Source organism: Ahaetulla prasina, chromosome 2, assembly GCF_028640845.1.
Source record: "Ahaetulla prasina isolate Xishuangbanna chromosome 2, ASM2864084v1, whole genome shotgun sequence".
Taxonomy (NCBI): domain Eukaryota; kingdom Metazoa; phylum Chordata; class Lepidosauria; order Squamata; family Colubridae; genus Ahaetulla; species Ahaetulla prasina.
Window position 1 is genome coordinate 256,572,384 of NC_080540.1, and position 24,395 is coordinate 256,596,778.

Consider the following 24,395-nt stretch of genomic DNA (forward strand, 5'->3'; position numbering starts at 1 on the left):
AGATCTCAATGTTATTATTAGCTATCTGGTTAACATTCTGTTTATGTTGGGGATGCTTCACTTCCATCATATATTACTTTTATTCCATTTAGCAAGAAAACTTCAATACCACATTAATACAAACCATTCTAGAATCATATACTTTTTTTTTAAATCAACAGATAACACATTTTTTTCATACATTCATACCTTCCTCTCTGACCTGTCGAAAAGCAAAAATTTGGCCTGTACATTCACAGCCCATAACAGAGTTTCACTGCACTTTCCAAATTTTATTTCTCAGATGTTTCTGATGTTGCCAACATCTTTCCAGGTATACTTAACAAACTAAACCTTTGCATGATTTTTGCACTCTTCTTAATTTTTCTCTTTTCATATGTCCACTTGTCAGGCACAAATGCAGTCTTAACACACACTTTCAACAAATTTCCCAACCACTATCATTATTCATTACCATAGTTTATGGCTTCTCCAGTTTCACCATCCTCCCTTGCAACCTTATCTATTTTTAAAATTGTTACAGAATTTATGATTTTCAAATATCCCTGTAATTTCAGTGTTTCTGTGTATCTGCGAGGTTTATGTCTCAATCATGCACAACAATAGCAAAACTTTATACCTCTTTGCAATTTGCTGTAGCATTCCTATGATCCTACCATGATGGAAACTCTTATATCTGACAGAGACTTGAAGCTATTAAAACCACCCATTTCAATGATGATCTCACAGAAGAGACTTCATAGTAAACAAAGAAATAAATTACAGTAAAATATAAAATCATAATTACATCCAGGATACATCTAAATGTGTTATCTTCTTCAATATCTCATCCTTCATTTTAGCCTACAGTTTTCATGCCTTTATAACCTTAAATTATTACTTGGAATTCAGAATATCAAAAGTGAGTCAGAATTTGTTCCAAATGTATGAATGATTCTGTATATTTTTCACTGTTGGATCTTTCACATTTAGAATAGAATAGCAGAACTGGAAGGGACCTTGGAGGTCTTCTAGTCCAACCCCTTGCTTAGGCAGGAAACATGGTTATCCAATCTCTTCTTAAAAACTGCCAGTGTGACATGGTTCCCAATAAAGAACCAGTAGCGCTGGGATTTGAAATCCACTACTGGTTTCCATCCATTGCTTGTCCTGCCCTCAGGTGCTTTGGAGAATAGTTTAACTCCCTCTTCTTTGTGGCAACCCCTGAGATATTGGAACACTGCAATCATGTCACCCCTAGTCCATCTTTTCATCAAACTAGACATACCCAATTCCAGCAACCGTTCTTCATATGTCTTAGCCTCTAGTCCTCTAATCATCTTTGTTCCTCTGCTCTCTTTCTACAATCTCAACATCTTTTTTACATTGTGGACACTAAAACTGAATGCAGTATTCCAAGTGTGGCCTTACCAAGGCATTATAAAGTGGTATTAACATTTAATAATAATAATATCAGAGTTGGAAGGGACCTTGGAGGTCTTCTAGTCCAACCCCCTGCCCAGGCAGGAAACACTACACCATTTCAGAAAAATGGCTATCCAACATTTTCTTAAAAATTTCCACTGTTGGAGCATTTACAACTTCTGCAAGCAAGTTGTTCCACTGATTAATTGTTCTGTCAGGAAATTTCTCCTTAGTTCTAGGTTGCTTCTCTCCTTGATTAGTTTCCACCCATTGCTTCTTGTTCTACCCTCAGGTGCTTTGGAGAATAGTTTGACTCCCTCTTCTTTGTGGCAACCCCTGAGATATTGGAACACTGCTATCATGTCTCCCCTAGTCCTTCTTTTCATTAAACTAGGCATACCGAGTTCCTGCAACCGTTCTTCATATGTTTTAGCCTCCAGTCCCCAAAATCATCTTCGTTGCTCGTCTCTGCACTCTTTCTAGAGTTTCAACATCCTTTTTACATCGTGGCGACCAAAACTGAATGCAATATTCCAAGTGTGGCCTTACCAAGGCATTATAAAGTGGTATTAACACTTCACGTGATCTTGATTCTATCCCTCTGTTTATGCAGCCCAGAACTGTGTTGGCTTTTTTGGTGGCTGCAGCACACTGCTGGCTGATATTTAAATGATTGTCCACTAGGACTCCAAGATCCATTTCACAGTTACAACTATTGAGTGAGGTATTTCATCATTCAGGGGGTTTCTTTTCATCATGACTAATGTATAGAGAAACCAGGTTGAAATAATATTGAAATAATATTCCAATAAGATTAAAAGGATTACATTTTACCAACTCAGACAGAATTCCGTATCTTCTATTACAATGATATGAATAATAATTATGGAAATCAAGCCAACGTATCCTATTCCTATACTTTTTTGAACTTCAATTTGGTGGCTCAAGGAGAAAAGGCTTCTTTCCATTTTAATATCCGATTGTCTACTTATCTGATTTATGCCAAATTTCAAACCATAAAATCTGATTTTAAAAGAATCATATCTAAACTATGGTTAACTAGTAAATATGGAGTTCTGGTACAGCACAGCTAGAGGGCACTACTTCACTTTCAGCAATGTATCCTTATTTTACAGTACTATAGTACTTTCTTAAAGATACCATGTTAGTTACAAACTATGTCCAGCAGGTGGAGAACTTTGATCAGAAATATTTCTCAAAGCACTGGAAATGAAATATAGGTAGTCCTCGACTTACGACCCCATTTGAGCCCAAAATCTATGTTGCTAAGTGAGAAGTGTGAGTTTTGTCTGATTTTACGACTTTTCTTGCCACATTTGTTAAGTGAATCACTGCAATTGTTAACTTAGTAACACCATGCTTAAGTGAATCTGGCTTGTCAGAAGGTCACAAAAGATGATCATATTACCCCAGGGTATTGGAATTGTTAAATAAATATAAATATGAACCAGTCGTCAAGCATCCAAATGTAAATCACATGACCATGGGTATGCTGCAATGGTCATAAGCGTTAGGTCACTTTTTTCAGTGCCACTGTAACTTTGAACAATCACTAAATGAACTGTTGGAAGTCGAGGACTACCTGGATATATACTGTCCAAAATCAGATAATACAAGATTGATGAAAATCTGGGAGCTAGTAAATCAACATTCTGAAAATGTACAGTATGACTTCTTGTTTCTTTTTGGTTCAAAATTAAGATCTTTAAATTGGAAACAATATTTGTACAATTAAGTATTGCTTATCTCCCAGCAATTCTTATTGGATATGATTAGTCAGCTAAATAACGATAATATAATCTACCTTCTGTTTTGCCATTTTTCTCTACTGTGGTGAAGTCAAGGCATGGTACATCCACATTCAACTATACTGGTCACTCACTCTATCCAACAACAACAAAAAGATGGGAGGGAGAGATCAGATTGAATTTGCATGAATTTTTTTTCTTGATAGACCTACTCTGGCTCCTTCCAAGGAGACTTTTGCAGACTTTTTTGAATGCTCACTGATTTGCTGCTTGATCTTCTGTTCCAAAATTAAGGCAAATATCTGCATCAAGCAGACAGACTGTAGTTTCAACCTCCCTCCCTTTTTAAAGATAGCAACAGCATTTGCCTTTTTGTAATCCTCTGGCACCATGACTGTCTTCCATAATTTCTCAAAGATCACCCTAAGACATTCCAATACTGCTTACTGCTATCTTTTATCTGGGCATCTAATTGTTCTTGCTTACATATCTCTTCAATACATATATAATCTTGTTTCAGTCTTTTGAGCCATTCATAATTTAGCAGGCTTCTAGATCAGGTGTCTCCAATCTGTGGACTGGCACTAGGCCCCGGCATGCCAGAACCCAGGCCACATAAACAAGCAAAGCCCCATCCACAGGATGCAGGCAATATGCGAAACTACACCCCCTCTGGTCCATGGAAAAACCCCTCTCCACGGAACCAGTCCCTGGTACCCAAAAGGTTGGGGGCCATTGTTCTAGATGTTTCTCTAAATTTCTTTTCCACGTGCACATAAACACATCACTTTTAGAACAGCATCCAAATATTCAAGAAGATGACAGCAAAGTGGATCCCTCGGCAATTCTTTTGTTTGTTTACTTGATTCATGCTTAGCCGAATGGGGGATTCGTCTGTCAGACTGGAAAGCTGACAATCATTCTTTATTGAGCAAGCATAAATAAAGCATTTCAATCATTTAAGTAGGTTTTAAGCCAGTTCCATAACCTTCTATATCTCTATATCTATATTACATCCAGCATAAAACATTCCTACCCAACATGGTATGTCTGCTGGTGAGAATTGTCAATGTAAACATCTGACGGGTAAATTACAAAGAAATCAGAGAACATTGTCCAATTCTAATCTATTTCATGTGCTATTTCCCAATCGTATTGAATAAATTAGCAATGCAATGCAACCCTTTTTATTTTTTTATGTTCAGGGAAAACCAGAGGAGATAATATTGCTTTATTGTGTATAATCCTTTCACATTATTCCACTCATGCCCTTCTTCCTTCAAGCCTCTATACTCATTGCTAAGTGCTTTTCCTAAAAAAGGCTTAACTATAAATAGATTTTGGTCCATGCTGTTGCTCCAAGAGGTACAATGTACATTTGCATTACATTCTGACAAAGAGCTTTATCCGCCACAGGCAGAGAGACATCTATTCTTTACAAGCATCCTCCTATCTATTTCATTTACAAAGCTTCTGAAATGGCCACTGCCTGTCAATAGATTTGCTAATTAATCTCTCAGAGTCTATCTGGACTGTAATCCACAGAAGTGTAAATCACAATGTAGTTTCCAGTTGCCAGGATCCTTCCTTCCCTCCTCCTTTCCTTCCCATCCTTTGTCTTATTAGGAAATTATTCATTTTCTTTATTGATGGAAACAACAATGTACATTCTGAATGTTTGGCTTAGGGTCTCTAGTGGCTCAACAGACTAAGCAGTCTGTTATTAACACAGCTGCTTGCAATTACTGCAAGTTCAAGTCCCACCAGGCCCAAGGTTGACTCAGCCTTCCATCCTTTATAAGGTAGGTAAAATGAGGACCCAGATTGTTGGGGGCAATAAAAGTTGACTTTGTATATAATATACAAATGGATGAAGATTATTGCTTAACACAATGTAAGCCGCCCTGAGTCTTCGGAGAAGGGCGGGATATAAATTCAAATTTTAAAAAAAGAAGAAAGCAAACAGATATATGAAATAATTGATTGGAATGTCACTCTTTTCTCAAAGGAAGGGTCCCATTCATTTCAAGTCCATGAGTATCAGAAGCATTCCAAGTATTGCAGAAACTATTTTATATCCCAAATGAGTTGGCCCTGTTATATGTACATCATCATCATCATCCTCTTTTAACAACCCCATAATCCCTTGGAGATATGGGTGGAGTCTGGCCAACTGAATGGAGCTGAGTGTTTACTGGCCAGATGCCCTTCCTGTCACCAATGTGGAGGGGGTTTTTTTTCAGCATATATTCTCAGTGTGCCCAGAGAGAAATATCTGCCTCTACCCAGGATTGAACTCACAGCCTCCTGATTGTGAGGCAAGAGCGCCACCTCTAGACCACCACACCACTCTATATTATTATGCACATTAATATTTTAATCATTGTAATTACGAATAATGCCCATCTCTGCTTATTCATGAAAGCTAAGCAGAAACCCAATTTCTCTCAACTCAAGCAGATTTTCTGAACATTTATACCTGTTTTGAAATATTAAAAAGGAACACCAAGAATCCTACCATGAATCACTTACATTTCTACATTCTCCTCTTCTTGAGGCAAACAAAATTCTGCTGAGATCATGAAACACAGCATGTTTCTGTAACAAATTAATCACAACATGCAGATAACATACGGAGAAATATAGTACAAATGCTATACCAGAGGTGGTATTCAGCAGGTTCTGACCAGTTCTGGAGAACTAGTAGCAGAAATTTTGAGTAGTTCAGAGAACTGGTAGATACCACCTCTGACTGGCCCTGTCCCCATCTATTCTCTGCTTCCCGAGTCTCAGCTGATCGGGAGGAAATGGGGATTTTGCAGTATCCTTCCCTTAGAGCAGGAGCCTCCAGCCTTGGCAACTTTAAGACTTGTGGACTTCAACTCCCAGAATTCCTCAGCCAGCTTTGCTTGGAATTCTGGGGGTTGAAGTCCACAAGTCTTAAAGTTGCCAAGGTTGGAGACCCCTGCCCTAGAATGAGGTGGGAATGGAGATTTTTACAGTATCCTTTCCCTGCCACACCCACCGTGCCACGCCCACTAAGCAATGACACACCCACCAAGCCACGCCCACAGAATCGGTAGTAAAAAAAATTGAATCCCACCACTGTGCTATATTTTTGTTTACAGCAAAATGTTTTGCTATAGCAAAATGTTCCAATGGAAGCAGAATGGTTTAGTTTAGTTTAGTTTACCTTAGTTTAATTTAGCTTAGCTTAGTTTAGTTTTGCTTATATAAATTAAATAGAAACAATCCTTGATTTTTGTCCTGTTGCTGAAAACAAATTTGGCCCATATAGTCTAGCAAAGTGTTGTTAATTTCAACACTTGGTTTCCCAATAACAGGATCCCCAGATGAACTTTCATGGAAAAGCTAGTTAAAGTCACACTTCCTCATCTCTGCACACTGGTTTCCATCCAGACTGGATAGATATTAGAAGTAGAATCTGCTACTATAACCCTTCCTCCTCTATTCTGCCACTTGAACTGACTTCTTCAACTTGAGGGTCCTCCAGAGCTAAGGCCTTCACTTCCATAATTACTTAGCTAATGTAGCCATTACTGACAATTCTGGGAACTGGAGCCTAAACTTCAAGAGAGCATCTGGGTTGGAGAGGCTGCATCTGACTACCTCTTAATCAGCCCTCCATGATCGAGTACTTTGTTTCTAAGATATTGTACTTTCAGTAAGCACTTTGGACTTTTCTTTACAGTCATTTATAGTGCAATCCCAAGAATTCTTACTGAAATGAAACTCATACTAATCTCAGGGGAGTCTATTTTCTAGCCAGCTGATACACAGAGGCTTCTTAATATCTTAATCTCCTGTGATTGAGTCACAGAAAATGTGAAACTACTTTAATATTAAGAAACATAATTGGCTCTTTAATTTTCAATTGTATAGAACAGTATAGCTCAACCTTACCAGCTTTCAGATGGATGGACTTCAAGGTAGCTGGAGAATTCTAGAGTCCAGCCATGTATAAGCTGCCAAGATTGATAAATGCTGGCCTAGAAGTTGATCAGGAGAATCTCTGTTCCAATGTCATTAAAAAAAAAAAGCATAACTAACTGCATAAGTGATCTGATAAAGAACCTCTACCACCCCAGATAGCATTATTCAAATAACTTCTGTTCATAAAAAATAAATCTTGGTATTTGGGTTTCAAGTTTAATGATTTCCATATGAATCAGGAGCCTATATTGTAAAATGGCAACACTTGTATTTTGTAAGTAGGACTTGTGACTCTTCAGAGAGTCAGATAGGTATCTCTTTGGGTCTACCTAGAGATGTAAAGAATTAAATAGAGGACCTCTGACATTTAAAACCGAAGCTTTGTTCTTGCCTTCTGAAACTACAGTAATCTGGCTAGAATTAACCACAAGATTTGTTTGTGCATCTGTGTATATAAATGCATAAGCATTTGAAGTGAACTGCTTTCTAAGAATTTCTCAAGTCAAAATTTTTAATAAAATATTATCTCTTTAGTTTTTACATAGGAAAGCTGTAAATCAAATTCAATAATTTATAAGAAACTTCATCAAAATCTGAAAGTGAACATTTTACAACTGATCACTTTTGCACAAATTATATGTTTACAGATACACACACACACACACACACACACACACACTTAACCTACCATATTTGCTATGAGTACTAAATAAAATTAAGCCAGACTTGAATAGACTAAGAGCCATTCTAAAGCCTTTTTATATTTGCTTTGCTCCAGCAGAATTTCTGGACCCATATATATTTATGCAATGTCACCATTTTAAAATAGCAATGTCAATATATTTTTATTAAGTGCTTCAGTAGCTTGAGGGAAAGACATTAACTGAATGATGATTTCTCATCATCCAATTGGTCAGCTGGAAGAAACACTGATTGGCTGATAGTGATGAGCATACACTTAGTGTTCAGAAGTTACAGAATTGAACATGAACACATGGCCAGTTTTCAATGGTTTCAAGGGACTGTGGACTGGAAATGGAGTTGGAACAAAACAGTAAACTAAAATTCAATGAAGTAAAACATATACATTGTACTCAAATTTTATTCTGTATTTATAAAATGTGAAATACCATACTATCTGTACAGTTTTCACAGTGCTTTGCTAAATCCTTACAATATTATTTGAACAATGAACCTTGAATTGCAATTTAGTCTTACAAAACCCCTAGAGGAAAATACCTAGAGCAATGTTTCTTTTTTTTTAAAAATCTAATGCTTTGCTGTCATCAAAGAGTTGTCTTAATTTATTCAACCAAGACTCAGTGTCTTTATTTTTTTTAAAAAAAACACTTTTCTACAGCTAAAAAAAGCCATATAAATACTCTGGTTCCATGCCTTATGGAGATTTTTAAGTAATTACTAGCATCTTGAATTGTACTCAGAAGCAAATTGGGAGCCAGGGCATTTGACAGAGCAAAAGTGTAACATAGACTTAATGGACCATTTGAATCTTCTGAATGTTCTTCAGGGTCAGCCCTATAATACAGTGCATTGCAGTAGTCTATTTGGAGGGTTACCAAAGCATGAATGATCATGTATGGGGCTTGCTTATTTAGGAAGGGGCATAACAAACAGCTGTGGAAAAGCCCTTGGTCACATCTGTTATCTGCTGTTTTTGGACCCCAAATTATGCAATAATCCTGTCTGATGTAGAATTAAAGACTGGAAATCAACAGCTCCAAGATACCCTAAAAACCAAAAGTACTCCATCTTGCTGTGATTGAATTGTATTTTCTCCTTTCCCATACAGAACTCACAGAAGCCAGGCAATGAGATAAAACTTGCATTGCATCATTTGGTTGTTCAAAACAGAGATATGGAGCAGGGTATCATCAGTGTATTGATGACACCACACCTCAAGATGTTGAATGACCTTATCCAGTGGTTTCAAGTAGTTAAACATGAGCAGGGAGATAGTTGAGCCCTGAGGCATTCCACACAATAGGAGCTGTGAGACATCCCTCATTGACACTGACTGGAACAAACTGCAGAGGAAGGTTGAGAAGCAGAATAAAACAATATCCCAATTCCTAACTCCTGGAGCTTGTCCAGAAGGACATCAGACTTGATGATATCAAAGGTTGCTAAAATGAACACGCTATTTCCATCCTACTTCCTCCAGAGATCATTCACAGGTGCAATCAACACTGTTTCATTCAGGGCCCTTTGATGGCAGAAGGCAAACACCTTTTCAACGATCTTTCCCTGAAAGTTTGCCCAAAACAAAATTTGGTTTTAGGAATGTTTCATGAGGGGAAAGGATGCCCGTGGTCTCTTTAAAGGACAGCAGAACTGCCTCCCTCACAAGGATGCACTGCTGCTGCTTAGACTTACCATACACAATTTCCCAATCAGCCTTGGCTAGCTCAGAAGGATAAAGGTGAGATGGGCAAACTTTAAACTCTAACAATCCTGCCCACTTCCTCAAGATTAACAGGACCAAACTCAGCCTTAACAACTGAACTAGGATGTATTTCAAGTCCATTCCAAATGACATGCACTAAAGCTAAGATCTAATTTACGCTAACCATAGTTAGGAATTCATTCTATAGTTTTAGCTTCAGATTTATGCTTTCATTTTGTATCTGCTCAAGGCTTAGCTCCATAAAGTCATAAATGTATTCTCGTTATACTGGTGGGACAGATTTTTGAGACAGAGCCTTTCTTTTCAATCTTAAATTAAAAAAAATGTTTGCTGGCATCCAATCAAGTCATAGTTTCAAATTACCCCAATCCAAGTAGTCCAAATGTGTTTATTAAAAAATGTTATTAATGCTGACTATAATACTATTCAATTTGATATCCCACCCTTTCTCTCAATTATAAATATATATATTTGACTACAAAGGTTTTGAGTTATGTTTGTTCCTGCTAGCTCTTTGGTTAAATATTTATAACTTAATATTGATCAACAAACATCAGCATGTAAAATGACCAAGATTGAGAAAGAAAAATAGATTGCTCATGAATCAGAACCCGTGTAACATTTTGAAGGGAATTTTTTCCCTAATCACTCTTCTTAAATTTAATTGTAGGAGATTGGTTTGCTTAATAAGGGAGGACAGACAGGATCTGATATCCCTGGTCTATCAGATTTAAATGAATTTCAACTCCATATTGGACTAGTTTCCTTATTTAAACTCTATTTTCTGACTTTATCTGAGAATCACGATTGATTTACAAACATGTTGCAAACATGTTGCAAGTATGTTGCAATAACCTGTCAATTATAAAATCAAATTACTATTGTCCAACTAGACTGAAAATTTTGGGTTATAAGGCAACATTATATGGCCCATTGTCATCCAACATATTCTGTAAACTTTAAAAATATTATCATGGTGCTGATGATGAAATGGGAGGAATTGGCCTCCTCTTTCCAAGCTGTGCTATTAGAAAATATAGCATATTGGGATATCCTACGTGTAGGATCACTAGTCAGAAGCCTAAGTGTTTTACAATTAATTTGTCTAAGTTAGGATTAGATAAGCAAGTCTTGCTACATAAACAAGACTTTGCCTTTCATCCTCTGGCAATTAAAGTTGCATCATAAGCACTCTCTAAGCTTGAATTTGTTGATTTTGTTGTAGGACGAAGGAAAATGCAGACCACTGGAAGTAACAAAGGTCGAAGGTGCTGAAATTGGCATGGATAACAGCCTGGGCAAGCCTTTTGCATTTAAATGTGTTCCTCGGGCTGGAAACAGGGTCTTTTATTTCCGCACTACATCTGCCCAAGAAATGAAGAGGTACATTCCACTCGCTAAATTAGTATGTTTTCTCTTTCTTTTTTTTATGTTGCATTTATTAAGTTATGTAACAGGAATACTCATCAGCCTGTTGTGGAAGGAAGGGAGAACAAACATATGGCACTCAGACTTAATTACAGTTCTCTCTTTCTCTGGCAAGAATTGTGTCTGTTAGCATTTTGTTATTCCCAGTAGGGGAGGGGGGGCTTGGAGTCATTTCTCTTTTTTCTTTATTGTAGCCATTGTGTTAGATCATATCAGAATTATATCTGGTCCATGATTCTATTTTATCACGTGACCAACAAGAGCACTATCAAAAGTTCAGAAGCAAAAGGAGAAGGATGTAATGCTTTCCTCTATACAGGAGTCTCCAACCTTGGAAACTTTAAGACTTGTGGACTTCAAGAGATCTGGGAGTTGAAGTCCACAAGTCTTAAAGTTGCTAAGGTTGGAGACCCCTGCTCTATACTATTCCTTGTCTATTCATAGACATAGTGTGTATGCCAGAACTCCCATTAGTGCAATTCCTCAGTGTCGTGTGTGTGTGTGTGTGTGTGTGTGTGTGTACTCCAGAAGCACCATCCCTGTTACTGACCACTAGCAGTACTGATGATCAAGATAATAGCAAGGAATGTTCCTTTCATTCCACTCTGTCTCTACAGATAGCCCTCATTTAGTGACCACAACCAGAACCAGTAACTGGGTGGTTAGGTGAAGTGGTTTCTAAGTGAAACTGTAATTGTGCCTATGAACTTCACCTTTCTTTTGCTTTGCAATGTGAGGATTGGTCATAAAGTTACTTTTTCATCATCATCATCATTGGAAATTATTATTAAACAAGACAGTTGCTAACTGAGGACTACTTGTACACTACTTTTGTCTGATTGAAAGATTGATACTTTTAGGCACTGTCTTCAGCCTTCTACCTACTGAAAGAACAAAATATTCTTCCTTCTCCTCTCCACACCCTCACAATTAGGATGCAAGCTTTACCTCAAAGCAAGTTTCTTAATAAAAACAGATTATCACCTAGCTCTAGATAATCTTAACTGCTCTACTTGCGCACAATGGGGGTTTGTTTGTTTCTTTGCTTGGTGCTCTGAGTCGGTGTTGATTCATGGTAACTACCTGGTTTAGTTCTTGCAGTTACCTTGTCAATATTTTTGGAAGTGGTTTGCCATTGCTTGCTTTGTAGAATTGACTGACAGTGACTGGCCCAAGCTCATCCATTTAGCTTCATATCAGGGGCAGAGGGTGGGGGTGGCTTGAACTCACAGTCTCCCAGATTCTAGTTACCGGTATATGCCATAACCACCACATCAAACTTACTCACTTGAGCAAATGTGTATGCTAAATTCACAGCTCAGAGAAGGAACTAGGTATTCCAGTGAGTTACCATCCATCCTTTTGGACTAGACAAGTAGAGAAATATCAAATGTGCGCAGCTCAAGAGACTTCCATCTTTTCTTGCATAAGCCTTTCAATTGCTGTTGGTCAATGCATAACTCTTTTCTTCCAGTCAAAACTATACTTTTTTATATTTTTTCCCCAAAGGTGGGTAGATAACATGGAAAAAGCTGCACATCCTATTCATCAGGTAAAATGATTTTTAAAATATTAAAAGTAAATCTATTGCTTGATAAAGAGATTAGGGGAGACTGGAACCTCAGGGTGGATATAAAGGGAAACTTGGGGTCTATCACGTTTAAAGATGCTAGGCTCACTGTTTGAATTATAATCCAATGTCCAATTTATAGGAACTCCTCTAAAAGCCAGGTTACAACTGGCTACAATTCTGGCTGTTGAATGCCAGATCATTCTGTAATAAAGCTGTCCCCGTACATGATTTGATAATGAATGAGAAAGCTGACCTGGTTTGTATCATTGAAACCTGGGTAGGCCAAGACAGAGCTTTCCCCTCTCAGAGATGTGGCTACTTTGGTTTTATGTTGGCCCTCAGAGGATCTTCCCTGCAGATAACCAAGTGAGAGACTATCTGAAGAAGACTGTTGCTGTTTTGCTGCCCAGTGACATTGAGTCCGGAGTAGCTTAGTAGGTCATGGTTTCCATGGCAATTATGGATCTGTTCAAGTCATCAGGTCCCAAGCATACCGAAGGTTACACACTAAAGCTAGTTTTTTGTCTTGGGGCAGTTTACATGATCTGGGTTTGACAAACATAATCATCAATCCATTGTCTAAGTCAGATCACTTTCTGATTGCTTTTTTTGGCTCACTGGTGCCACCCACACTGCAAGGCACAAAGTTCTGATACAATAGGGTTCCAGAAAGAATTGAGCTTTTCCCTGAGGGTCTAGTGGACTGTTTGGCTGAAATGGCAGCCTGAAATGTGTATATTGCTGGGGCCTTAGATCACATTGCCCCTACACAGCCTCTCACCCTGTGCCAATATTGGGATCATACCTCTTGGTTTTCTGAGGAACTCCAAGAAATGAAGTATATAAAAAGATGCCTGGATCACTGTTGCAGGTAAACTAAGAATGAATCCAACCAAGCATGAATAAGGACCCTCATTAGGGTTTGCATTGTAGTTATAAAGATGTTTAAATGTTCTCATTTCTCCATCCTTATTGTGTTCGCTAGTACCTGCCTGGCAGACTGTTATAACAACCCAGTTCCTGATGAGGAAAGACAGGCCACAGTATCATCTCTAGGACTCTTATGAGGAACATTCTGGATATTTTACAAATAAAATTATTCAGGCCTACTCAGTATTGGAGTCCAACTGGTCAGTTCTAGTTGAAGTGTCTGGGGCAAAAGCCTTGTGGCCAGTGGTGAAATCCAATTATTTTTACTACCGGTTCTGTGGGCGTGGCTTGGTGGGCATGATGTGGCTTGGTGGGCGTAGCAGGGAAGGCTATTGCAAAATCTCTATTCCCAGCCCACTCCAGGGAAAGGATACTGCAAAATCTCCATTCCCACCCCACTCTGGGGCCAGCCAGAGGTGGTATTTGCCGGTTTTCTAAACTACTCAAAATTTCTGCTACCGGTTCTTCAGAACCTGTCAAAACCTGCTGGATTTCATCCCTGCTTGTGGCATTATCTCAAGTGAGTTTTATTGTGTGCTCCTGAGGAAATAGACAGAGTTTTTCAATCTGTTCTTCAATCTGTTACCTTGACACATGTGCTTGTTAAATCAAGTCCTCCAGGATAGTCACCTGGGAAGTGACCTGTAATTGAGTTTTTAGAAGGGTGTCAGCTTTTTTCAGTGAGGAGGTGGGGCAAATGGTTTTGAAGAAATTCTAGTCCACACTCTCCTCAAGAACCCAGACTCAGACCCAACAATTCTGGACAACTATTGTCTGGTCTCCAACCTTCTCTTATTAAGACTGGAAAGAAGTAGGATCTGTGATGGAGATGGGATGGGATGATCCATGCATCCTCATGTGCCTTGAATTTTTTGCATCAATCACTATATTCTTTTGGATTAGCATCTGGGATTGGGGATGAGAGGCATTGTTTTATACTGGTTTTCCTCCATTCTTTGTTTGGTTTCAATTACTATTGATTACTAGGGAGAGATTCTGTACATGACTCCTCATCTGTGAGATCCTCAGGGTTTGACATTCTCACCAAGTCACTCTCTCTGTGTGTATGCATGTACTGTATACAAACCTGCAGACACTGCCCAGAGGTATCTGAAGAGGGATGGCCAGTCAATGCAATAAAAAATAAACTTCTGGATTTTACGGCACTATCATAGCCATTTTGTTTTCTTCCTAGTGTTTTCCCACACATGCAGGGTCCCCCTCCTTTTTAAAAAAATTAATCAAGTATTGATTCATTTGTTGCAACAAGAATTGACTGACCAGCTTGTTTTCAACCTGAAGTTGTTTGCTAAGTGATTGTCTCAAAGTAATCCTGGGGCTTTCTGACCTAAGGCAGGACTAGAACTCAGTCTCCTGGTTTCTAGCTTGATAACTTAACCATTACATTAAATTGGCTCAAAGCCTTTTATGCATCCTTGTTTCGTACAGTAATCGGTAATCCCTTAAATGTGCCAATAAAAATTATGCTCTTTCTCAGAAGTGGCTTATCACTTATTTTCTGTCTGGAAAAAAGAATAATAATAGAAAAGGAAAAGATAACAAAATACAAAGAGCTGCAAATAGAAATAGAACAACTGTGGCAGAACAAAGCAAAGGTAGTACCAATGGTGGTAAACTCCGTGGGTGCAATCCGAAAACAATAGGATTTATTTTATTTATTTAGCTATTTATTTTGTTGAGTACATATTAGATAATATATGTAAGTATAAGCATGAATTGAATACATAAAATGAATACAATTAAAGGGAACAGTAGGACAGGGATGGTAGGCATGCTGGTGTTCTTATGCATGCCCCTTACAGACCTCTTAGGAATGGGGTGACATCAGGGGTAAAATGCTCCCAGTTCGCACCGGCTCGCCCAATTAGGTAGCGGTGGCAGCTGCTGGTTCGGAGGACTGGTAGCAAAAATCCCTGGCCCCGCCCCCTTGTCTCTGCTGAGCCGCACCATCAGCAGAGGGGTTTTTTTTTACTTTTAAAAGTTTTTCTTCAGCCAAAACATGCCTTTAAAAGTAAAAAAAAAAAACCCTGATGATTGCGGGACTGAGCAGAGATAATCAAAACCCTTTAAAAGTTTTTTTTAAAAAACCCTCTTCAGCCGAAGGGGGGGGGGAAGAAAAAAAAAAGAGGTTTTAAAAGCTTCCTCTGGCAATCCCAGAGGAGTATCCTGATCCTCACAGGCTTTTAAACTCACTTTTTAACAGCCCCCACTTACAAGAGCCCCCACCCATGCCCAGCCAATTCCCCCTCCTCACTTACCTATAATTACTGCTCCTTTCGGCAACGGCATGCTTTTTCTTCAGCTACTGAAGAAAAAAAAAGCTTGCTTTGACTTCCTGCTTTGCTGAATGAGGAACTCTGGGAGTTGAAGTCCACAAACTAAGTTATTAAGGTTGGAGAACCCTGTTCTAAAAATAATAATAATAATAATAAAATAAAATATTTGTGCAGCTTTCTGAGATTTGGTGTGTTTCTGTAGTGTTTCACTCTAACTACACAAACACACAAAATCTCACAAAGCTGTATGTGGCATTGTGTGTGTGTGTGTGTGTGTGTGTGTATGTCAGTTATGGTGTGTGTGTGTGTGTAAAGTGTGAAAGTGTGAGGTTCCTGCTTGTTGCAGGGGCCATTTTGGGTGAAGTGCAGCTGCTTTAACATTGTGTGTGAGTCAGTTGTGTTGTATTGTGTGTGTGTAAAGTGTAAAAGTTAGTTTTTGGTACCTCTTATTGTTTTGTATACCTTATTTATTATTTTTATTATTTATTGTTACTGGCCATGCCCACCCAGTCATCTGACCACCAAGCCACGCCCCACCAATTAAGCCACGCCCACCGAACCGGTAGGGAAAACTTTTAGATTTCACCTCTGGGTGACATCAACAGTAGAGAGTCTTAGGTTGAAATTTTGGGGGTTTTGGGATGAGACCACAGAGTCTGGTAGTGCATTCCAGGCATTAACAACTGTTACTGAAGTCATATTTTCTGCAATCGAGTTTGGAGCAGTTCACTTTAAGTTTGTATCTATTGTGTGCTCATGTATTGTTGTGGTTGAAGCTGAAGTAGTCACTGACAAGTAGGACAGGTGATTTTATGAGCTATGCTCAGGTCATACTGAAGGCATCGTAGTTCTAAATTTTCTAAACCCAGAATCTCAAGTCTGGTGGCATAACACCATTGGCATTAATAAAATCACCATCAGTAAATTGCAAAAGGTAGCTTTACTCAGAACAGCTTACATTCTGCTGTAAGGATATTTGTAACACCATCAAACATCTACATCTGCATATCCCCAGGTCCTGAAAGGTGGATAAAAATGCCAAATCTAGTCTGAGCATCTGGCTGACTGTGCAACAAACCATAATAAATGCAAATGTTTCATGAGTATTTCAGCTCAGGCTTGAAACATGAGCCAGTATAACAAAGCTCATCCTTGACAGTGAGAAATAACTGCAACTGGATGCTCAATCATCTAATTGTGTCCATGACAGAGCTGCTCCTTAGAAACTTCTCAAACTTCTGTGACATTTTAAAGACTAGGAAACTTATGTGCAATAAAATGTCATGGATTAGAGTTGCTTTATCAGCTGCAATCCACAGGAATTTATGATAAATGACTTTTTTTTCAAGAGACTTAGATGTCATGAAGTCGATTTATAAGCAAGCTCCAGAGTGAATGTTAATGCCTAAAAATAGTTTCTGGGGTTTAATTGCCTCATTTAAGGGCCCTATTTACGAAGCATATCAAATAATTATCAGTTGAATTAAGAAGTATCTTCATTTCATTACTTAAGCAAAATTTTTACTACCATTAGATATATTTCTCAATATATCTCAATATATCAAATAAGTGTTTCTGGATGTCATGAAATGGTTACTTATAGCAAATATAATGATGTTTAAGAATTGAATGTAGAAGACGTTCTTGTGATAGAAGGTCACAAATTGGATATGACAGACATTTAGCCCTAAAAATGAAAGGTATTTGTTGTATACTGAACAAATAATTGATTAGTCCACTTTTAAACACATGTAGAGATATTTGCATGTAAGCAATTTCTGTACAAGTGGGGAAAATTAACTTATTTTCTAATGTTAACATACAGAACCATGTGTGGGAAGATGTCACCATGCACAATACAAGCCTTCCACCACTTGCTATCAAAAACCCAGAGTGCCTGGGGCTCCTCCACCAGCTGGACAAAACCAAGAATATATGGGTTCAACATTATTGCATTTTGAAAGATGGTTGTTTATATTTTTATGCTAGCATACGTTCTACACATGCTGTTGGTAGGTGGCTCTGCCTTTCTGTCTTGCATCCTTTTTTCTCTTTAGAGAAATAGGGGTTTTTTCCCCGAGTTACATAAAATAATTTATAATATCTTGTAATATAATAACGGTAATATTATAATTCTAACATTATATAAACTTCCATAGCCTTTTGAATCATGCTAGAAAAAGTGATGATCTTCTCCCACTAATTTTATATCTTTCTTAAAATATGTAAGATAGTTATATAATCTATATATTTAGAAATCATTATAGCAAATGGGACAGCTGATTGCATCTTCCATATGCTAAATGTGTGAGGACAGCCTTCTTTTTAGCATCTGTGTATATTAGAGCCGAGAAAAGATTTTGGTGAAATATAGAGAAATGTAGGACGCGGTGGCTCAGGGACTAGGACACTGAGCTTGTCGATCGAAAGGTCGGTAGCTCGGTGGTTCGAATCCCTAGTGCTGCCATGTAACGGGGTGAGCTCCCATTACTTGTCCCAGCTTCTGCCAACCTAGCAGTTTTGAAAGTAGAAAAATGCAAGTAGAAAAAATAGGGACCACCTTTGGTGGGAAGGTAATAGCGTTCTGTGCGCCTTTGGTGTTGAGTCATGCCAGCCACATAACCACGGAGGCATCTTTGGACAGCGCTGGCTCTTCAGGGGGAACTTTTACATACATATATATGTGTGTGTGTGTGTGTTTGTTTTTTGAGGTTTTTGCGGGTGTTTGTAGAAACACCCAATTTTACTTCCAATTTTATGCGGGACAAAACCCGAATAACCAAAGACAGACAGACAGACAGACAGACAGACAGACATATATATGTAGGTCTTTGGTTATTCGGGTTTTCTCCCGCGTAAAATTGGAAGTGTCTTGGCAACGTTTCAACGAAATCCCATTCGTCATCTTCAGGCTTCAGCTTCGTGCTTCTGGGAGCAATGTGTGATGAAAAAGGAAGAAACAGCTGCGATCACACATTGCTCCCAGAAGTACGAAGCTGAAGCCTGAAGATGACGAATGAGACTTTGTGGAAACATCGCCAAGACACTTCCAATTTTACACGGGAGAAAACCCGAACAACCAAAGACCTACATATAGATAGATAGATAGATAGATAGATAGATAGATAGATAGATAGATAGATAGATAGATATAGATATAGATATATCAGAATATATATATATATATATATATATATAGGTCTTTGGTTATTTGGGTTTTCTCCCGCGTAAAATTGGAAGTGTCTTGGCGACGTTTCGACAAAATCCCATTCGTCATCTTCAGGCTTCAGCTTCGTGCTTCTGGGAGCAATGTGTGATGAAAAAGGAAGAAACAGCTGCGATCACACATTGCTCCCAGAAGCACAAAGCTGAAGCCTGAAGATGACGAATGAGACTTTGTCGAAACATCGCCAAGACACTTCCAATTTTACACGGGAGAAAACCCGAACAACCAAAGACCTACATATAGATAGATAGATAGATAGATAGATATATAGATAGATAGATAGATAGATAGATAGATAGATAGATAGATAGATAGATAGATAGATAGATAGATATAGATATGTCAGAAAATAAATATATAGATATAGATATAGATATAGATATAATCAGTTATCTTTGCTGTCATGATTATGGCTTTGTTGTTTTTATAAGCTACCAGAGATTCACGTCTGAGTGACTAGCCAGAGCAGGGGTCTGCAAACTTGGCTCTTTTAAGACTTGTGGACTTCAACTTCCAGAGTTCCTCAGCCAGCTTCGCTGGGAGTTGAAGTCCACAAGTGTTAAAAGAGCCAAGTTTGCAGACCCCTCAGCCAGAGAAATTAAATGTTTAAATGAATAAAAATAATTAAATTAAGCTTAAGTTAGTCATGTTTTATAATTTTTTTCAGATTTTTCTTTCATATATCCTGAAAACCTAGATTCATATGTTCATTTTCCTCACGCTGGTGAAACAGTCTCTTGAGATAAAGTAATTCCTAGTCCAATGGTACAGTAGACTCTTGAGACAGAGAAATCCTGCTTTAAAATACTAAAATTCAGAATTGCTGAATTCTGCAGCTATCTGTATTTTATGAAGCAATTGTCTGCAAGTCAGCATGAAACTCTAATTCAAAAGTCCTTTCCCAAATTGGTTTTCAGGCTTTTCATAACCCAAATATAATAGTGTGAATTAACTGGTAGTCTAAATAGCCTTTTAAACGATGAGTAGGATTCTTTCCCATCACATCTTGTGGAGCTTCTCCAGTATCCTTTGTCGTTTACTTATTATCTTTTTCTTTTTAGGGGGCATTTATTTGCAGGGTTACACTGTGGGCGAACAAAGCCTTGGTTCCAGAAGATCTGTGATTGAAGTAAAGCCACCTTCAGAAGAATTTACTACTTTCTACTTATGTGCCGAAAGTGTAAATGAAAACCAGCGGTAAATCATTTCATCTTTTTTTCCAACTATTTGTTTATTTTTTTCCCTCCTCTGGTATATTTCTACTTGCCTGTTTATACTTTACTGTAGGTGGAGAAAAGATTACATAGAAGTTCAAAAAGATTTGGAAACATTGCCTGGACAATTAAGAATTTTATTTTATTTATATAAGGATTGGCCCAAAGTCACTCAGCTTATGTCTAAGGCAGAACTAGAACCCAGGGGTGGATTTCAAAAATTTTAGCAAGGGGTTCCCTGGCCAGTTGCTGGGTGGGCATAGCCATGGTGAGCGTGACCTAGTGGGCCTTCTGCACCATGGTGGGGGGGTGTTTTTGTCCTCCCCAGGCTCCAGAGGCTTTCCTCTAGCCTCCAGAGGTGGGCCCATTTCCAGCCTTCCTGAACTTTCAGTAGGCCCGTTTTTCACCCTCCCCAAGCCTCTGCACATGTCCTGCACTTACCTGCATCCAAAACAGGTCATGTGGGGACTCCTGGGAGGAGCGGGGTCGGGTGATTGGGGCCAGCCAGGAGTGGGAATTGGGGGTTCTCCAAACTGCACAGAATCTTAGCTAGAGGTTCTCCTAAACTCCTGTGAACCCCCAGCAGTCCACCCCTGCTAGAACCCACAATCTTTCCAGTTCCAGTCTGGTGCCTTGACGACTAAAAATAATTGGCTCTCAAAGTATGAATACTATTACTATATCTCTCTTACAAATATGGAGGCAGGGATAAATAATGGAAAAGCATAATTATTTAAAAGGGAGCTCTAATTGTTTTCAAATAAAAATATGAATATTCATACTTATATGAAAATGAATAACGTTGGTCTTTAAAAATAATTTTTGTAGTTGTCATGGGCTACAACTCACTTCATCGAATAGAGGCATTATCCACAACTGACAGATTTTATGTATTTATATAAAATGGGTTTTAAAGATCTTTCTCTCTATAGAACATATGTATAAACAATTATTAGGCGTATCCTTCATGTTGTGCAATGCAAAGAAGTATCTTATATAATATCGAATTGCAAATAAATTCAGCAAGTTACTGTGTACAATAGCAGTAATTGAGTTTCTATTATCCATGTATTTTAATCTAACATTTAACATTGAAAAAGTAGAAGTGCTAAGAGAGTGCAGTCAAATCTGCTGACAAAATGTAATTTAATAGTTCCACAGCACAGTCTTCTTTTAAAGTTCTGCCTGGGTAAATGGTAACTTTGGATCAAGTCCAAGAACAAATGAAGAAATGTAAGCTCTTTGTGGAAAAAAAAACCCAAAAGATGCCTTTCAAATATTAAGTAGTCTAGGATACATTCATAGAAATGCTAGGAGATCTGCAAATGATTAGATATGTTCTTCAAAGCAAAGATCCTACAAGGTATTAAAGATTAATAAACTGATTATGACCTAGGTTTTCCTGGAGAAATTCTTAAGCCAGGCTGGACAACCTTAGATCCAAGTGACAATGTGACCCCCAAATTTCTTTTTCACATATATGTACTCAGAAATGACTCAAGGACAGAAGAACACTTGTTTATCCTGTTTGAGTCAGAGTCATGAAAACTAAGCCAAACTATAACAAAACCAAGCCCACTTTGTAATATTCCTCTGTTCACTGCACCCCAAAACATTATCTTGCCCAGGGGTGAAATCCAGCAGGTTCTGACAGATTCTAGAGAACCAGAAGCAGAAATTTTGAGCAGTTCGGAGAACCAGCAAATACCACCTCTGGCTGGCCCTAGAGTGGGGTGGGAATGGAGATTTTGCAATATGCTTTCCCTGGAGTGGGGAGGGAATGGAGATTTTGCAATATCCTTTCCCTGCCATGCCCACCAAGCCACGTCCACCAAGCCACACCACGCCCATCAAGCCATGCCCACAGAACCGGTAGTAAAAAAAAATTGGATTTCACCACTGATCTTGCCCCTTTATGCTTTCATAGCATATCTGTATAGAGTAGTCTTTCTTTTTTTTTTAATTTGCATTTATATCCCGCCCTTCTCCGAAGACTCAGGGCGGCTTACACTATGTCAGGCAATAGTCTTCATCCATTTGTATACTATATACAAAGTCAACTTATTGCCCCCCAACAATCTGGGTCCTCATTTTACCTACCTTATAAAGCATGGAAGCCTGAGTCAACCTTGGGCCTGGTGGGACTTGAACCTGCAATATTGCAGGCAGTTGCTGTTAATAACAGGCTGCATTAGTTAGATTTCAGTTCCCTTCAATCAATGCTAGAAGAGGTTTACTAGGGATTTTGGAGTTGTTGTGATAGCAAAGGCTAGCATAATAAACCTGAATATATATTAATCTTTAAAAGGGATGTGTGTCTCATGATACAGATAGCTATACCCTTGAGAAGTCTTTCACACAGTCAACTGAATCCAGCTTTAGCCACATTTAGTTGGCATAGACCCAATTAAAATAATTTACATATTGTGGATTTAAATGGGTTTATACTAAGCTTGACTTAATCTGGATTCAACCCATCAACTCAGATGATTTTTTTAAAAAAAATATTTAGTCAAGTGAATAATCATTTAAGCAAGCTAAGGTACAGCCAGCTCTGAAAGAGCAGGAGGATTTTTTCATCTCTTGGCTCAAATGTATTAATGCTTATGTATTTTCAAGGTAAGGCAGATATCTATAGTACCAGTAAGTAAAAATATGCAACTTGTGCAATCTTTGCAAAGGTTAGCTACTTTCTGTAAATTGATCCAAAGAATGAAGTGTGATGGTAACAAATAGATATGACGCATTTTGAAATTCTAGGTCAAGAATTCCCAACCTTGCCAACTTAAGATGTGTGAACTTCAACTCCCAGAATTCCTGACTGGGGAACTGAAGTCCACACATCTTAAAGTTGCCAAGATGGCGAACCTCTGTTCTTGGTAATACAGGGTTTTTTTTTAAAGGTATGTTTGATATCTAATTTACTATGTTGTAATTACGTATGTTTTAATTTGCAGTTAGATAAAAGTCAATTCAATTAATCAGCTTTGGCTTGTCCTTTTTTCCAGATGGATCAGTGCCTTGCGAGCTTCAGTCAGTAAATGGCTCCCTTGGAACAAGGCCACAGAAGACTTCATGCATTGATTGCTTTAAGAAGTACAATGTGAAAAGAAAACTGAGACTTCTGTACAATACTGCTAGAGGCTTTTGTTATGAATTTTCAGAACATGAACGTAGCTGCTGGCATAAATTCTTGATCGTGTCCTGGGATCCCATGAGTAGCAAACCCTCTATTTGTTGATTATTATTATTTTTTGAAATATAATGAATTAAAGACTGTAGTTTCAGATATTCCTTTATTTCAGCATTTTCTCTTTCATTATTTGAGACAACCCATTGAGTATCTGTATAATTTGTATACAACTTGTTATGCTCTCATTTTCACTGTTAAAAACTTAATTCTCTGAGGAGGCTTGCTAGTTTCTCCTTGGAGTTGTCATTTCCTTTTAGGGGATTAAAATGAAATTTTCCTGAATAATAACCCCTAGAGTTTTTAGTGTGCTCATGGGACAATAGTTGTTATAAATAGTAGCATGTAATTTTGTGCTCATGCAGTGCTGCTGACTTAATTATAGGTATTTCTTGTTACTTGTAACATCTGATATTTCTCACAATGGTGGGATGGTATGCTCTCTTCACAGTTTCCTCCAAATTCTGATGAAATCATAAGGGATAGTTTTAATGTTTGGGGATGTATCCAAAGGTTGCTTGAGTAGAAGATAGCTCAGCTGTTGGTTCTTTCTTTTAGCCCCTGCCTTCAGGCTGTATGTAACATGAGAAGAAAAAGGGATCGTCTGCCATTTTCCACTCCTTCTGTTTTTTTAAATAATTTTATTAAAATTTTAATTACATTAGTAAAAAAATAATACAAACTAAAAGAGAAAACTAGAAAGGTGCAAGAAAGCAAATACAAAAGAAGAAAATAAAAAAGACGGGGAAAATAATAAGAAAGCAAATTTCCACCTCATCACAAACAATTTTACTATCTCTTCACCTCCTCTTACTTAACAGATATAAAGCTCCTCACCCATAAGTCATCTCTTGACTGAAGGCAAATCCAATGAATAACATATGCTCCAATCCAGAATCAGCAAAAAGCTCCACAAGATTGCTAAAATAACATTAGTTAACATATATAAAATTAAACATTGCACATCTTAATTTTAGCTATAAGT

General features: G+C 38.0%; 1 protein-coding gene across 1 annotated transcript in view; it reads left to right on the forward strand.

Moving 5' to 3' along the window:
• The window catches only part of NUDT12 (nudix hydrolase 12), a 68,919-nt gene extending 45,186 nt beyond the window's left edge, over positions 1 to 23,733 (forward strand). Inside the window, exons 8-12 of the mRNA XM_058167051.1 lie at positions 10,778 to 10,935; positions 12,490 to 12,532; positions 17,606 to 17,792; positions 20,068 to 20,203; positions 23,229 to 23,733. Coding sequence (XP_058023034.1) covers positions 10,778 to 10,935; positions 12,490 to 12,532; positions 17,606 to 17,792; positions 20,068 to 20,203; positions 23,229 to 23,304 — 600 coding nt within the window. The 3' untranslated portion in view covers positions 23,305 to 23,733. The remainder of the gene's footprint in view (positions 1 to 10,777; positions 10,936 to 12,489; positions 12,533 to 17,605; positions 17,793 to 20,067; positions 20,204 to 23,228) is intronic.
• Positions 23,734 to 24,395: the final 662 nt, after the last annotated feature.